Raw genomic sequence first — 15,762 nt, 5'->3', positions numbered from 1 at the left:
CTTGCTAGAACTTGTGTTTACTGGATTCATGTCGAAGAGTTGCGCTCCTACATACCATTGGTTGCGCTCTTACATCATCAGACTGCCACGCCCACTGTTCAGTTCCCTCATTACTTTGTAACAAATTGCATGTGAATGATTCCCCATACTAAAATGTATTTTGTGTCAATAATCAGTGGTAATGGTCTTGTTAGTCCAATATCACTTGCAAATGCTACAAACTTGAAATTAACTTGAAATGAAACAGACTGACAATATGAAATACAGTAGACCGAGGCAACTTGAATTTAGAGTGTCAATTAATGTGTTTTTATGGCCACTGGATGGCAATGTGGCACTTTTCTCCAAAGGGTTGAAGCCATCATTTATCAAATGTGGTTCAATGGTTCAAATGTAGTAACTCATTTCACATAAGTATAGGGCCTGTTCTCTATAAACAAATTATTTGAAAGGAAACACACTCATTTGGATGTAACCTATGACAATTTATGTATCTTTATTTCATCAAAATGTATTTGTTTTCACTGGTATGCATGATCCTGTGGTGGCTTAATATGCACAATGAAGACTGACTAGTCAATAGGTCAGTTATGCAGGAACAGGTCATCCAGAGGCCTACAGCATGCAGCCATCAACTGAATAAAAGGATTGATCAAATGACAAAAGTTAAGCCTACTGTACATAACTCACACTTTGGCACTGAGAATCAATTATCAACTAAATCAAATATTTTGCTGTACACGCAAATATAAAATGTAATTCCATTCACTGTGAGACTTGAAGGTATAATGATGGCAAAGAAATGGCTTCAAAGAGAAACAGTCCATTGCATAATTGTGAGGACTCACCTACAGTTCTGTACTGCCCTTTCACATCTGACAATTATTGCCACTACTCTCATTGCACCATTGCACTATTACTATAAATTATTTCTGCTACATACTCTTAACATTGTATTACTATTGTCATTATTACAACCCTTACTGCTGCTACTGTACTTACACTACATCTTTATGTACTACTATTGCCACTGTTTTATTATTACTATTTATTATTATTATATTGTATTGTTGATTCGATGATTGTTGTTGACTGTTGTTGATCAAGGAGCAAGATCCCAAAGCATTTCACTATATCAATTACAGCTGTATACGTGTACATGACAAATACAATTTGATTTGATTTTGATTTGATTTAATTCACCTGTTACTATCCTGTAGAGCTGTCCATACAATAAACCTGACATGCTTCTACATGAGGATTATACAGATCAATAGTAATGAAGTGTATTTCTATTACATTATCTTCACTATCATGTAACATTGCTTTGCCTTAACAACACTGCAAAAATACACTCACCGAACACTTTATTAGGAACACCTGTACACCTTCTCAAGGTGGTGTAATGGTGTGGGGAATGTTTTCTTGGCACACTTTGGGCCCGTTAATACCAATCAATCATTGCTTGAATGCCACAGCCTATTTGAGTATTGTTGCTGACTATGTGCATTCCTTCATGGCCACAACTTGCCCATCTTCTGAAGGCTACTTCATGCATGATAATGCACCATGTCACAAAGCAAAAGTCGTTCAAACTGGTTTCATGAACATGACAATGACTTCAGTGTTCTTCAGTAGCCTTCCCAGTCACCGGATTTGAATCCATCAGAACACCTTCGGAATGTGGAAGAACGGGAGAGTCACAGCTTGAAAGTGCACCTGAAAAAACTGCAGGAATTGCGTGATGCAATCATGTCATCATGGACCAGAATCTCAAAGGAATGTTTCCAACATCTTGTGGAATCAATGCCAGGAAAAATGTAGGCTGTTTTGAAAGCAAAGGGAGGCCCTACCCAGTATTAGTATAGTGTTCCTAATAAAGTCCTCAGTGAGTGTATGTGCAGGCCTTATTTCCTTTCAACCAAATTCATACCCCCAAGGTCATTTGCTGTGGAAAAATATGATAGTAATCTAAGCACACGAACACTGGTATAACTGTTGACAGAACACCACTGTGTGTGTGTACTGTATAGTACTGTAGATGGTCCAAAGAAAAACAGCGCAGTTGATTATTTCCACTACTTTTTTTTATTTTTGCAGGTGAAAGGGGCTGTGATACAGGAAACATGTCGTTAAAGTAAAACAACCGTGCTTAAAAAGCTTAATGCAAACAGAACTACAGCATCTAGGTGTGAGGACAGCATTAGGAACCACTCCCTAGAGCAGATAGAATAGAACCTTGAACAGAGTATATAGGATAGAACCTTGAACAGAGTATATAGAATAGAACCTTGAACAGAGTATATAGAATAGAACCTTGAACAGAGTAGATAGAATAGAACCTTGAACAGAGGAGATAGAATAGAACCTTGAACAGAGTATATAGGATAGCACCTAGAACAGAGTAGATAGAATAGAACCTAGAACAGAGTATATAGAATAGAACCTTGAACAGAGTAGATAGAATAGAACCTAGAACAGAGTATATAGAATAGAAGGTGCAGAGAGAGAACTGCCTCCAGTCATGGGAGGCTAGAGTGTAACAGGCACTCAGGGTCCAGCTGTGAGGGGTAAGGTCAACTGAAAATCTACTCTGGGTGAAAGAGGCCAAAGAAGTGGTCGTCACCGTTACAGCAGAGACGCATTGTAAACGATACAAAAACTAAGGCAGCAGTATATCTCCATGAGGAGATCATAAGGAAAAAAAAAAAAAAAAAACATTTAGAAATGTTACAGTTTAGAGATTCAATAAAGGTGCTACTCAATGTTCAACTGTCCGAATGGGGAAAAAAGGCACAAGCAGAGAATAAACATGTTAGTCCTAGATTGTGTTGTGTAGCTTGATAGATAACCACTTACACAGGCACAGTACTGCAGGACAATGCTTTAAGTGCTTTATTAGATCGCAAGCCACCCCCGTATTTGCAAAGGGGATGAGTGCAAAACAAAGGCTCCCTTTGTATGTCCATATTTGGACAGGCCATACACTGTACTTATAATTCCTTTAATTCACATTTTGCTAGGGAGTTTGGAGGAGAAAAAAAAACAGTGATTGTAATTATGAAAAAATGTCAATTACATGTCAGTACAAATCATGATTGTATTGGTAATTCTTGCTTCACAGTGTGTGTAAACCTTTAGCGAATATAGAGAGGAACGTGTGACAGGACAAACACTGTAATATTGCATAGTTGTCAGAATGTTCCCATCACAACAGCATTGTCCCTATTCTGGAGATAGGAGAGGGGAAGAAAAAACTAAACTGTATTTCAGCATGTTTCATACACCTATGGAATCAATCTTAAAAACCGCATGTGTTCTCTTGTATGTAGACCTTCCCTTCATCACATCTTTATTTGAGAAAGGCATCAAGCTTTTTCTGAATATTATCAAAAGAGTCCATTCCCATGTAGTCTGCCTGGCCCTGCTCCCATTTTTGCTTGCGTTCCTCTGAGGACATATCAAGTTGGTCTTGTGATGAGGTCTCCTAAACAGGAAGAAGGGAGGAAGAAAAAAACAAAACATTTTAATACAGAATGGAGAGGCACTCAACCAATGAAGGAAACAGCCACAAGACAGGACTCTCCAGAACACTTGATCCATTGCAATCAGTGCAGCTTGTGTGCAATGATCCCAAACACGTCGATGCTATCCAGAAACAGAGTGGACACTGATGCTATTCCAAACCATCTACCACAAGCGAACAGCTTTTAGCCATAGGCCTAACTACTGTAGGCCTATGGCTAAAAGCTACAACTGATTTGTTCACCAAAAGCAGCATTAGTGACCACTGATGAGAACGTCAACTGTCAAGCCAGCATGTCAAACACTTCTTTAGTAAACCTTCTCATTCTTAAAAATGACCTTTACCAGATGAATAAGATGAAAGTTTGATACTGTATCACAGATCATTAACACTCAAATACAACAGTTAACTTCAGTCACCTACGACGTTAAATCTAGTTGGCCAAGAAACTGGAATATTTGGACCAAATCACATTCATGGCCCAAAACTGTACTAAGAGACAAGAGGGGCCAGATCCCTCCACAATTTACAGTAGAAGGCATAAATAATCAACATTGACCAGTTATTTACTAACTATAATGCAGGAGAGACTGTGGCACATTATGAATACAAGCAAAACTAGGGTCACTGTTACAGAATCAATGGCATAGCTGTGCCAACATTTATGATATACCACAGCCTCAAGTACATCTACAAATATTGCATACAGTTAAAATAGACATCCAACTACACACTTAAAACTAAATAAAAACCCAATTTTTTTTTTTTATAATGCTGTGTTTTTTGGTGACTCACTTCCACACATCCTGTGTAGAAGGGCTGGTTTCCAAAGTGCTCGTGGAGCATGGGCACCACAGAGCTAGAGTACAGGGTCCACCACTGCAGAAGGAAGGTGGGATGTGTGGAGGCCTCCTGCATATCTCCCCTGATCCTCTTGGCTTTGGGGTCGAACGTGTAGCTCCATGGCTTGGTCTTACCCAGGAAGTGGACAACCTTGGCGTTGCCACCATATCTGAAATGACAGATGACGAGTGAATTAAACAGACAACTTGCATTTAGTACAAGGCAGATTCAAGTTGGACTGGCTTTAGATGTTACAGCATGACAACTACAAATTACTTGCGTTGACAGAAGTTAATATAAGCCTTTGAGTACAGGAAAAGTTTTAAAATAAATACAATCCATCATCACTACTCAAAATGGTTTCTTGTGGGAAATAAGGACGTTGGCAACAAACAGGTTTGAATACACAACCAAGTCATGTGTGCTAAATTTCTGTCACAAGATTCCCAGAGTTATATGCCAAGCCCTGCGAAAAAAAGGTCATTTCACATTACCAGCCCTGTCTATCGCATGTATACACAAATCAACCACATGCCTGTGGCTGGCACTCCGGGGTGCTTCAGTGCCAAAACTTTGAGTTCTAGCCATGCTGAGAACTACCAACAAGTAGATACATGTTGTCCCCTCATTTATATTGTTGCCAGGGGGTGTGATTAACTCTTGTTAATCCTGAGAGCCAAGCACTCACTAATGAGTGCTTCTCTTTTGCAGAGGGGAAAACAAGAGAGACAGAAGAGTGAGTGAGTGAGTGAGAGGCAGGCCACAGTGACGAGCGGCCCTTTCGACAAGCATAAAGGTCTTTAAATAAGCAGGTCTATTTTAAGATCTAGCATCAGAGCTCTGGAGTCCAGGGTGGATATCCAAGCCCAACACAGAGGTCAGGGGGGACAGGGGGAGATTAGTCAGGCTACTGCTGCTGCACCCACAACCTCCTCCCTGGTAACCTGATGTCATGGCATGAATACTCCTTCATGTGACTGTATATCCGCTTACTCCCATCTCTACTTTACAGCCCATGCCCAAGATTATCACTGTCCTGGGTTTCACAGGTAGTTGAGTCTAGGGCTGAGCGATATTGTCCAAATATCATAGTATTTTCTAAAATGTTCACGGTATGACTATTTCTTGTTTCTAAATATGTTTAGTGAGTATGCATAACTTGACTCAATGCATAGCGATGGGAGAAGGTGCTCGCAATTTCATTGGATGTTACATTCCAGAACCCTCCCCCACATGCCCATAGTATGGATGCTTGTTGTTAAGTGAGTCTTCTTTTAGACTGGGTAGGACTATTTTGCAGAGAGTTGTTGCCTATATGCTAGCTTGCAACATTGATGAAAATGGAAGAAAACCTGAAGGAAAAACTCTGCCCAAGCAAGGTATTTGATTGGTTTAAGGGGCAAGGTATCACTTATTTCAAATGGGTTTACACCCCTTTGTACTACTTTCTGCAAAGGATTTCCCCAGGCTTTCCGAACTAGGAAAGTCTGGTCTCAACAAGGTTACCGCCAAGGATACAGGGGATACCCATAAGCCTTTAAACAAGAATGTGTGCCTCTTAAACTGTCATTGCGAATCTTCAGACAGTCACAAATTCGGTATACACTGCATAGGCTTACCCGTTACCATGTCATTAAGTCTGTTAACCATTCAGAGTAGATGATGGCAATTGGAAAATTGACTTTTTTTAGCTGTATTTGTGACTTGGCTGTCAATTTAAAATTTACATATGTACTTACTGCTTGAATGCTGGAAGATAAGTGTAGATTGCTATGCTGCTGAGGTTGTAGATAAAGGGGAGGTGTTTAGATATGTCTGCTGTTGCCCAACTGTTGAAAAAGCCATTCAATACCCCTTGGTCCCCTCCTGCAGAGAAAAACAAAATCAGTCAGCAATAAACACATGGTTGATATTCATTTGTATTTTTAGTAAACCACCTTTTAAGGTTCACCTTTTCATCCATTCATTACATTTTAGACATTTAGCAGACGCCTTTATCCAAAGCAACTTACAACAAGTACATTTGTCTAAGTAAGTAAATCATCTATACATCAGTCATCATAAGAAAAACAAATCTATGCTAGGACCAGGCCATTGGCAGTCACAATGCAAGAAGAAGGAAGAATTACTTACTACTAACTACTATTTTTTAAAATGTATTTACAGTAGAGAAACTGTACAGGGAGGTATTGGGGATGAAGAGGTCTTTAGGAGGGACAGTCAAGAGAAGAGACAGTGAAGAGATGAGTCTTTGGTCTATGGCAGAAGATAGGTAGTGATTCTACAGTTCTGACAGCAGCGGGAAGCTCGTTCCACCAGCGGGGAGCCAGGACAGTGAAAAGCCGTGACCGAACAGCGCGACTATTGCATCCACGTAGAGGCGGCGGTGCCAGGCGGCCAGCCGAGGTGAAAGAGCGGAGTGATCAGACAGGGGTTTGGGGGCTGACCGTTGCTTGCAAGTAGGGATGGGCTGTTCCCTTTGCCGCCCGGTAAGCAAGCACCAGGGTCTTGAATCTGATGCGAGCTGCTGCCTGGAGCCAGTGAAGGGTGCGAAGGAGGGGGGTGACGTGAGAGAATTTGGGGAGATTGGACACCAGACGGGTGGCAGCATTCTGGATGAGCAGCAGAGGTCTGATGGTGGAGGCGGGGAGCCCAGCATTGCGGAGGCGGGGAGCCTGAGTGCGTTGCAGTAGTCAAGGCGGGAGATCACAAGTGTCTGGACCAAGAGTTGTGCTGCTTCTCTCCTGAGGAATGGACGTATTCTTCTGATGTTGTCGAGGAAGAATCTACAGGAACATGCTGTCGCTGTGATGTTCGCCGCACAGGATATGTGGTTGTCAAGTATCACCCCAAGATTCTTGGCTGTCTGGGAGGAGGTCACAGTAGAGTTCTCTACTGTGATGGAGAAGTCTTGGACAGGGTAGGCTTTCCCAGGGAGGAAAAGCAGCTCAGTCTTGTTAAGGATGAGCTTGAGGTGGTGGGTGGCCATCCATTGTCTTATGACTGGCGTCACCTGAACTACAGTGTGGACAGAGTCCCATTATCTGTAAGACAATGCCCATTCACCGGATTCAAAGACTAAATCATTAAGTCTTTGATGAATTGTGTAAAGTGTGTTAGTACTGGGCATGAACAAAAGCCTGCACACCCCTGTGGGTCCCCTGGAACAGTACTGAACTTGCTGTCAGCATTACTGTCAGTAATGAAGAACCCTGATTCATGGTATAACAAGCTAATGCTGATGCTAATGGTTTCTGAATAGGTTTATTGAATGTGAAGTTAGACTTCAGTGAGGCTGAAAGCCAACTGATCCACACACCTGTAACACCCAAAGCAATTTGGCTTTCTACTGACGCTAGCCTACTTTAGTCAGCACCACAGTCTGCTGGAATCAATCCAGACAAGCCATTACAACAGGAGTTCTCACATACAGCGGCACTCAGTGTGTCTATTCACACAAACACTGAACAGACAGCTGTCTCTCATGTTTGTGAATGGGCCAGTCAATACATCAGTGCAACACCCTTTCGGAAAAGGCTGTGCCTTTTTGTTATGGAATACTGAAAGAGAAGACACAAAAGAGGCCTACTGTAGAAATAGTGGCATTCTTGAAGAAAGGTTACCCACTCCAAGTTAGGGCCTGGCTGGTGTTAAAGCTACTGCACATAGGCCTACAGTTACATGTGGGTAAGGTAAGGAGTTGACCAGATGCAGCTATAACATAGACAAGGTCACGCATGTCAAGAGCCTACAGTCAAGCCAGGCAGCTTAGAACGCCATGGCGATTTCATGAAAGAGCAACCACCTGACATCCCTACCCTCCTATAAAAACTATTCACATCATGAAAATGAGAATCGTCATTCATCTTGTCAAGAGTTGCTCCGAGTCACAATACATTCAGAGATTTTATATTTAGATCAGGCAGTATGTAGCATTTGCAGTGCCAGCACAGTGTGTGAAAGAGACACAATGTACAGAACATGTACCATGCTTAAAGGAGACCCTTGCATTCCAATGGTAGCAGGGTATCAAGCAGGGTGCGAGCCCTCTGGTTATTAATAGCAGCAGGCTAGGGTTGTAGGGGTGAATCTGTCAGCGAAGGTTTTGGTGCTTCTGTTCTGTTCACTCTGGCTTATGCGAGGGGGGGGGGGGGGCTGCACATCTTACTGAAGATATCCCTCTCTCACACATAAACAGAACATTTTATATTATAACACATTATGAGTGTGTTATAATATAAAAGAGGGTGTGCCAAGTAGTTAATTGAGTATTATGAATTTCACAACCGGGCAGAACCATGACACAAGAATATATTTCTCCACAGTACTGAAGATTGAGGAGATCGCCTAGAAGCCATCAGACACATGCTACAACAGTGATACAATAAACAGAGAGCAGGGCCAAGACTTCATTAGAAGATGACCTTTAAACTTCAAGATTATATGTATGTGTTCATAAGCACAGGGCTGTACTGCCTCTAAGACCACAGGCCGCTGCAGTTTAAGATAGTGTAAGCACGCCATCACTGTCCGCTCCATCCAACTCAGCCCAGAAACTCCCCTGGGGCTTTCCTCATATGAGCAGCTCCATAAACTCAATAAGGGCCTCAGTATCTTCATTTCCAGGGGATGAGCAGGGCCCAGCAAGAATGTGAAACGTCCTTTGCCAGTTTACCTTGGCAGCAGATGAAATTGAAGCAACAGGTCCACAGATACATTACTGCCTCTGGGTAGAGCCACAGCAATAAAGGTGAAATTGAATAGAGACGCCCCATGACCGGCAAACCTTCTTTTTACCGTTTCATCAAATCTGCCATTGCCCAAGAGCTTGTTAACTTTACATGTTAGCATGGGTACAGCATGTATTCCTCCTTGGAGAAGAGAAGAAATATTAAAAGGTCAAAGGAACTGCAAGTCAAAGCTAGAGAGCACATGAAGAGACCATCCCTGGCTATAAATACTACTACAGCTTATCAATTAGCATACCACTGGGACATCAGTGTGTCACTCAACCACACTGTTAATCTGGGGCTTTAGACCATGGCATCACATCAAATGTCTGATTAAAACATACAAACAAATCCTCTTTTGGGATGTGTAACTAGATAGACTGACATTAACAAGAGTAGCAAAAGGGCCCAGCACTTAGTGTGAGCTTTGGAGAGCATTCCTTACAAAAGAACATTTATGGGCGACTGCCGTCCAGCTTCTATGATGCCAGACAGTCATAGAATTCATGCCAACGGTCACTTCAGGCAGCCAAAACCAGTCTGAACTTCAAAAGCATGTGGCACCATTAAGCAAACTAATTGGTTTCTTGATGAACACTTGATAAGGGAAGCTTTTAGCAATATCAGACAAACAACAGTTCTATTGTGATTCATTGTTGTGAAGAGGTTAGGGTACTGGTAGCTTTATAGTAGTTAGCCAGACATTGGCCCTCTCAATTGTTAGAAACTCGATTCCTTGCGTCCACTCCTTCGTCCTCCACTTGCTTCTTCTCAAAAAGCATGGGAGGAGAATATGAAGAACCTAGATAATCTTCTTAATGCATTTTGAGTAGGATGCAAGTGGAGTACAGAGGAGAGGACACAAGGTATGGAGATTCTAACAATTGAGAAAGGGCCATTGACAACCACCTTCACTCAAACCTAATGCAGTATATTACTGCTAACTGCAAACTGACATTTGTAATAGGCCATTAGTCTTTTTGTCCTAATATTATACTGATGTACTGAAGCATAATCGAACAGAGCACCACTCCATTCCACCACCCAGTCTTCCCACTGTGGCACATACTACATGTGTATGGTAACATCTGTGGCCTAAAAGTGGCTTGATTACTGATCAGTAGAAACAAGAGCCCGTTTCAATGCTGCCCTCATAAAAAGTATCATTAAACTCAACTCCAACAAAGTGACTTCTTAAAATGGCCTATAAAAAAAGCTTGCCATGAAAGAGCTTTTTCTTTCCAATCAAAACCTGCATTGTTGTTCAGCAAAATATTTTGAAGAGCCACAAGTGGGTGCTAGGATGCCAGCTCTGTTATGCAACAATGTCCAAAGGGAATGTTGTAGGTTTTCACTTTAATTAAAACCTTAACAAACAAAAAGTAGAAGCCACTTCTGTACTGTAGCAGCTATTTCCAGTAGAGTTGTAGGACTGGGTTTGAAGCCAAAATGAAGACCACAATTCCCTGGTGTCCTAAGGAGGATAGATGCCTAATGTCAACAAGTGCCCATTGCAAAATGGGGCCTCTCAAATTTAACCCACACCCCACCCTAGAGAGCCCCGAGAATAGCTCTGGAGGGCAGTGACAAGAGAGCCTTGTGTCCGAGCACTAGGCCTGTTAAAGGCTTTACTCAGAGGAAAGGTAAACACACGGTTTGACATCATACATACAGAAGCACTCAAAGCCTAGCTAAATATGGTCAAACCCCAAATGCTGGAAATGGACTGTAGATGTCTGATAATATCCAAACTCTCCCAAACTGCAAATACCACAGACATCTGGGATGCTACACTTATTGCATCTTCATTCTTGGAAAACCACCACATATCACATCAGACCATGGAAATGGTACTTTGATATGGTCTCAGCTTTCAATTTGACCATGTTGTTCATTCAATTCCAATGATAACCTATATCTAACAAAGACAGGTGTCTAACACTTGAAGAAAACATAAAAACAAAGGACAGGAATACTATCCCTCTGACTTGCCGTCAAAGCTGCCGTGTTCTGTACAGTACTGAAGGAGTTTCCCATAGGTCTCGTTGGAAGGACGGAACACAAACACGCCAGAGTTGAAGCAGTCTGGCCAACCGGGGTCTGGAGCAGCTGACAGTTCTTCTCTGTCAAACAGCTCATCTATGTTTGACACCACCTGCAAGACAAACATAACTTACTGTAACCAAGATGAATATGAAAAATGTTCCATGCATCTCATTCAACATGACATGGGTGACAAATGTCAGAGTGAAATGCTTGTTTGTTATATCCTAACAAGAGGGATTTCAACATGTGTACCTTGGGTGCAGACCCGAGGCATCTTAAACCAAAACTGCCATGAATCCACACTGACTTTACCAAATATTTCTACAATGACACATGAAACTGCTGTGCATGTCCTGACAGAGCATCACCTCTGCTGCAATGAAGCAAACACAGAAACAAAGGTGATCAAACATCAAAACACCCTAAGCCTCTCACCAGTGTATCTGCGTCCATGAAAACACATTTGGAGTAGTGTGTGAGATTCCAGCAGTGGAGCTTGGTGAAGGTTACACCTAGGTCAGGCCTCTTCATCAGGGCCAGGTTGGTCATGTCCCCACTGTCCAACAAATCTACCAGCCTGACCTCATCAAAGATCCTCTTCAGCACTGACCTAAAGGAGGAGAGGAGGGAATCTTAACCATTCTCAACGCATGAACAAGAGTTTAGTAATGAGTTCCATACCTACTGTCATGCTTTAATGACATGGCTCTAATGGCATGTTAAACCACTGGCATGTCAAATAATTGTTAATCAAGTATGCATGTTTTATCGACTCGGTCAAACAGTAACTTCTGTACCTGCCCTTTATAACAGGTCTAAGATCATCTCTTCAAACTGTGGCCCTACCCTAAAAAATATCATCCATTGCACAATAACAAGTTGTGAAGGGTATAGTGAACCAACAATGATGTTGCATCACTCTGGGGCGGAAAGGTTTCTTACTGGCAGGGATCTGACACGTGGGGACCGATGAGTACCACCAGCTTCTTTGATGTCTTGTGGTTGCGCAGAGACTTGCCGAGCACCATGGCTCCTTTAGCATAGTTGTCATTGCTAGCCAACGTCACAAAAGCCTGGTCTGTATGAAGAAGAAGAACACAGTCATGTTTGTTAGGCTCTCCTTGCATGAAGCTGTCTGAGGGAAATACACTTAATTACTGTAACCTTCTCCATTCACACGTTCACAAAATGAAACAGGTTTTTAAAATGTGCCAATTTTCAAAGGGATATCAGACAAACGGCCAAGTGTTGAAGGACATTGGGTAATGATATCTAAATGTCTTCACGACTGTTGTCGGAACGATGCCGCCAATGTCAGCACTTTCCAACTTAACATGCTAGTCTACAGTCAGAATTGTCAACTCACATGGGTGTCATTAGAGGAAAATCTATACATTTCTGATGTAACTGCCAACTGTCAACAATGGATTGATTGTAGGAGGCAGTGATATCATAATTTCCACTAGTGAATGTGTCAGTATTTGGCTCTGGAATACTCTGAGAACTGAGCAGTCCCCATTGGTCAGTAAAAGAATGCCCTTAGTATTGTTAACAATATTGGCCTACAGCGTATATTAGGAACATTGGATAACTCCCAGCAAAAACCAAGTTCTCAAATTGCCCTCATATGCCAAACTAGGCACGCTGACAGCTTGATGAAGTAAACCATACAGTAGCACCCCATTTAAATTGGTCACTGGGATTTATGCTGTTATATTCTAGGCAAGAAACACCAAATAAATGTGTGCTCATAAAAAGCAGTCAACAGAGGCCCATTATTTGAATCACTGCTTGCTGAATTCACACTTCACTAAATAAGAGCAGTTACATAAGCATGTCACATGTCTCCTTCTATACAGGTCAGCCATAGAAGGGATAGAGCAAGGAAGTTTTAGGCTTTCTAAAGGGCTCATCTCATATCAATGAGATGAACATGCATGAAGAGGAGCATCGTGCATTAAAAAGTTGTGTTATCCTCAACACTTCAGATCTTTGCTATCTTTCTGAAATAATGCAAAGTTTATTAAATACAAATCTAGAAACCTTATTAATATACAAGCAAAATAGAACAGACTGCTGCATGCATAAACATAATTCAATAAGCAAGTTCTACGACTACAGAGTGAACACTGACTGCAGTAGGACAGGACAGGCGGGGCTCAGTCTGCTACGTGAGAAAATGGTGTTCTCTTGGAGGCAACTGGGCAGAAATGACCGAAAGATTCCGTAAACTGGAGCAGCAGACAATAATACAATGACATGTCAAAGAATTATATTGTAGCAACATTAAAAAAACAAAGGATTCGAGCTCATGAATGTTCAAAAACAAAAGCTGACAATCAGTCTATGACATTTCCAATGCCTTTTGGGAATCAACACTTACTGGGCATTATTATCTCTATATTACAAACCAATGCGCCTTATAACTCCATTCTATAGGTCCCTGTCAGCTAATTTTGCGGAAGAGTGACAAGAAATGTTGCAACTCTAAGTTACTTTGTATCCCACTGCCACCGTCAAACTACCGTATCCACACCATTAAACCGTACAAGAATGTTACGTACCTGCCATGACTGTAGTCGAAGTGGAAGCTACTCTGTAGCCTAGACTTTTGAACACACAGCTTTACTTGGAGAAAGGACTAAGAAAACATATGAAGATGCATTTATACCAGCATGGGCACTCGCTAGACACCATGCCACGTGACAAGGTCTGTACGTACACACCCACTTCTGTACTTAGATGCGCCATTGAGCACTTCGCCAGCAACCCCACACCCCTACTGTACTGTACATTGGGTTCTTTTGCTGGATTCCAAAGTAGTTTTGAGAGGACATGTTGAGAGGACAACAGCCATTGGCAATAACCATCATGTCAATTGTACTGTATAGTCATATCAAGAGGATCTGTACTACAAACTCAATTATAGCACTGCATACTTTTACAGCACTTCCCCTGTTGCTTATCTTACCTATCATAAAGACTACTGTAACACAATTATTTCCACAATATTTTATACATGTATATGTTCATAGCTGTCTGCCATGTTAAAAGTTTTCAGCTGACATGACTTTCACATGTCAGTGTCTTACATACATGAAACCTGAGTCAGACACGACTGGGGCAGAGCAGAGGATCCACTTGCATGACTTGCTCTACTTTACCATCTCAGACACTATCCTATCCAGTGGTTCATGACCTATGACAACCTGACCTATGACATATCAATTGAATGTTATATTCATAGGCTATCTTCTGAAAATCATGTTATCAATAGTAAAGACCGGAATAAAGACAAATAACCCAAATATCAATGGGAACAACATGTTCTTTTTTTGTTATATATTGTCTCCATCTAGTGGTGTTGACTGCATCCAACAAGGCAGCTGTACCCCACAGTGTAGGAGGTAATTTGCATCCCTCCTATTATTTCACATTATATAATAGGTCAGGGTAAGGGTATTCTGGGTTGTCTTGAGTGTCCTTTCTAAATGTAGGAGTTTGTGCACTTTTAGTGTAATCCTAACACTGATACAGTCTGTCCAATGTACACCATGGTAAAGTAATAGACATAAGAACTATGGTAAACCAAGACAAATCAAATTATGTAACCTACACTATATCATAATTATACATTTGCAGTTAATATCAATACATTTTCTTTAATATCATTTTCTCAATACTGATATGCATCACATAGGTGAACCATGGACACATCTGCGAGTGAAATTCACCTCTCTTCCTTCCTTATTCATGCTCATGCAGTGAGACACAATATGCATCTGTGGCCGATTTATTAAGTCAAGCACATACTTGGCAGGGTAAAGGTGCTGTCATGGAGCCTGTACTGTATGGCTGTCACGTACTGTGCAGCCGGACCAGAATACTTAGGGATAGTCCGACCCCCACTCATTGGAGCAGAGCCAGTAGTACACATGAGAGAGTGCCTACTCTGGGAGGTTCCCACAATGAATCCATAGCGCCCTCTCTTTCTCTCTGCCTTCTCATGTGCTTCAATAGGCTGTTTAAATACACAAAACACTAACTCTTTGAGATTAGTGCTCATCCTTAAACATATTCTATTCCCTATGTATTGCATATGGATGATTTGAGTGTGATTTTCAATTTAGAGATGTATTAGGATTAGGATAAGGATTAGATTTTTACATTTACATTTTTGACATTTAGCAGATGCCTTTATCCAAAGCAACTCACAACAAATATAAGTAAGTACAGCAGTCATCATAAGAAAAACAAATCTATGCTTGGACCAGGGGCCATTAGCAGTCACAATGCTAGAAGGAAGAATTACGTTTTTTATTATTATTATTATTTATTTTTTTTACAGTAGAGAAACTGTAGTGGGGGCGGGTAGTGGGGATGAAGAGCTTTTTAGGAGGGACAGTCAAGATGTAGCCTGAGGAGATGGGTCTTCAGTCTACGGCGGAAGATAGGTAATGACTCTGCAGTCCTGACAGCAGTGGGAAGCTCGTTCCACCAGCGGGGCGCCAGAACAGTGAAAAACCGTGACCGAGTAGCACAACTGCTGCATCCACATAGAGGCGGTGGTGCCAGACGGCCAGCCAAGGTGGAAGCGCGGAGTGATCGGGCAGGGGT

General features: G+C 41.7%; 1 protein-coding gene across 1 annotated transcript; it reads right to left on the bottom strand.

Annotated features, from left to right (window-relative positions):
• Positions 1-2,069: 2,069 nt before the first annotated feature.
• gyg1b (glycogenin 1b) lies at positions 2,070-13,834 on the bottom strand. Its single transcript, XM_083672359.1, has 7 exons — positions 13,710-13,834; positions 12,088-12,223; positions 11,581-11,755; positions 11,092-11,254; positions 6,109-6,235; positions 4,322-4,538; positions 2,070-3,487 (listed from the first exon to the last, which is right to left on the bottom strand). Exons 1-7 carry the CDS (start codon positions 13,714-13,716, stop codon positions 3,353-3,355), a joined length of 960 nt encoding a protein of 319 aa, XP_083528485.1. The 5' UTR covers positions 13,717-13,834; the 3' UTR covers positions 2,070-3,352.
• Positions 13,835-15,762: the final 1,928 nt, after the last annotated feature.

This window comes from Argentina silus (genome assembly GCF_951799395.1).
Source record: "Argentina silus genome assembly, chromosome: 1".
Classification (NCBI taxonomy): Eukaryota; Metazoa; Chordata; class Actinopteri; order Argentiniformes; family Argentinidae; genus Argentina; species Argentina silus.
Note: the sequence above shows the minus strand (reverse complement) of the source record. Positions and strands in the feature narration are given on the sequence as shown.

Excerpts from the sequence above, each read along its gene's own strand:
- gyg1b (XM_083672359.1), bottom strand. Across the intron at positions 4,539-6,108 it reads TATCTTCCAGCATTCAAGCA|ATATGGTGGCAACGCCAAGG; the intron begins GTAAGTACATAT and ends CTGTCATTTCAG. Across the intron at positions 3,488-4,321 it reads TCTACACAGGATGTGTGGAA|GAGACCTCATCACAAGACCA; the intron begins GTGAGTCACCAA and ends CTTCCTGTTTAG.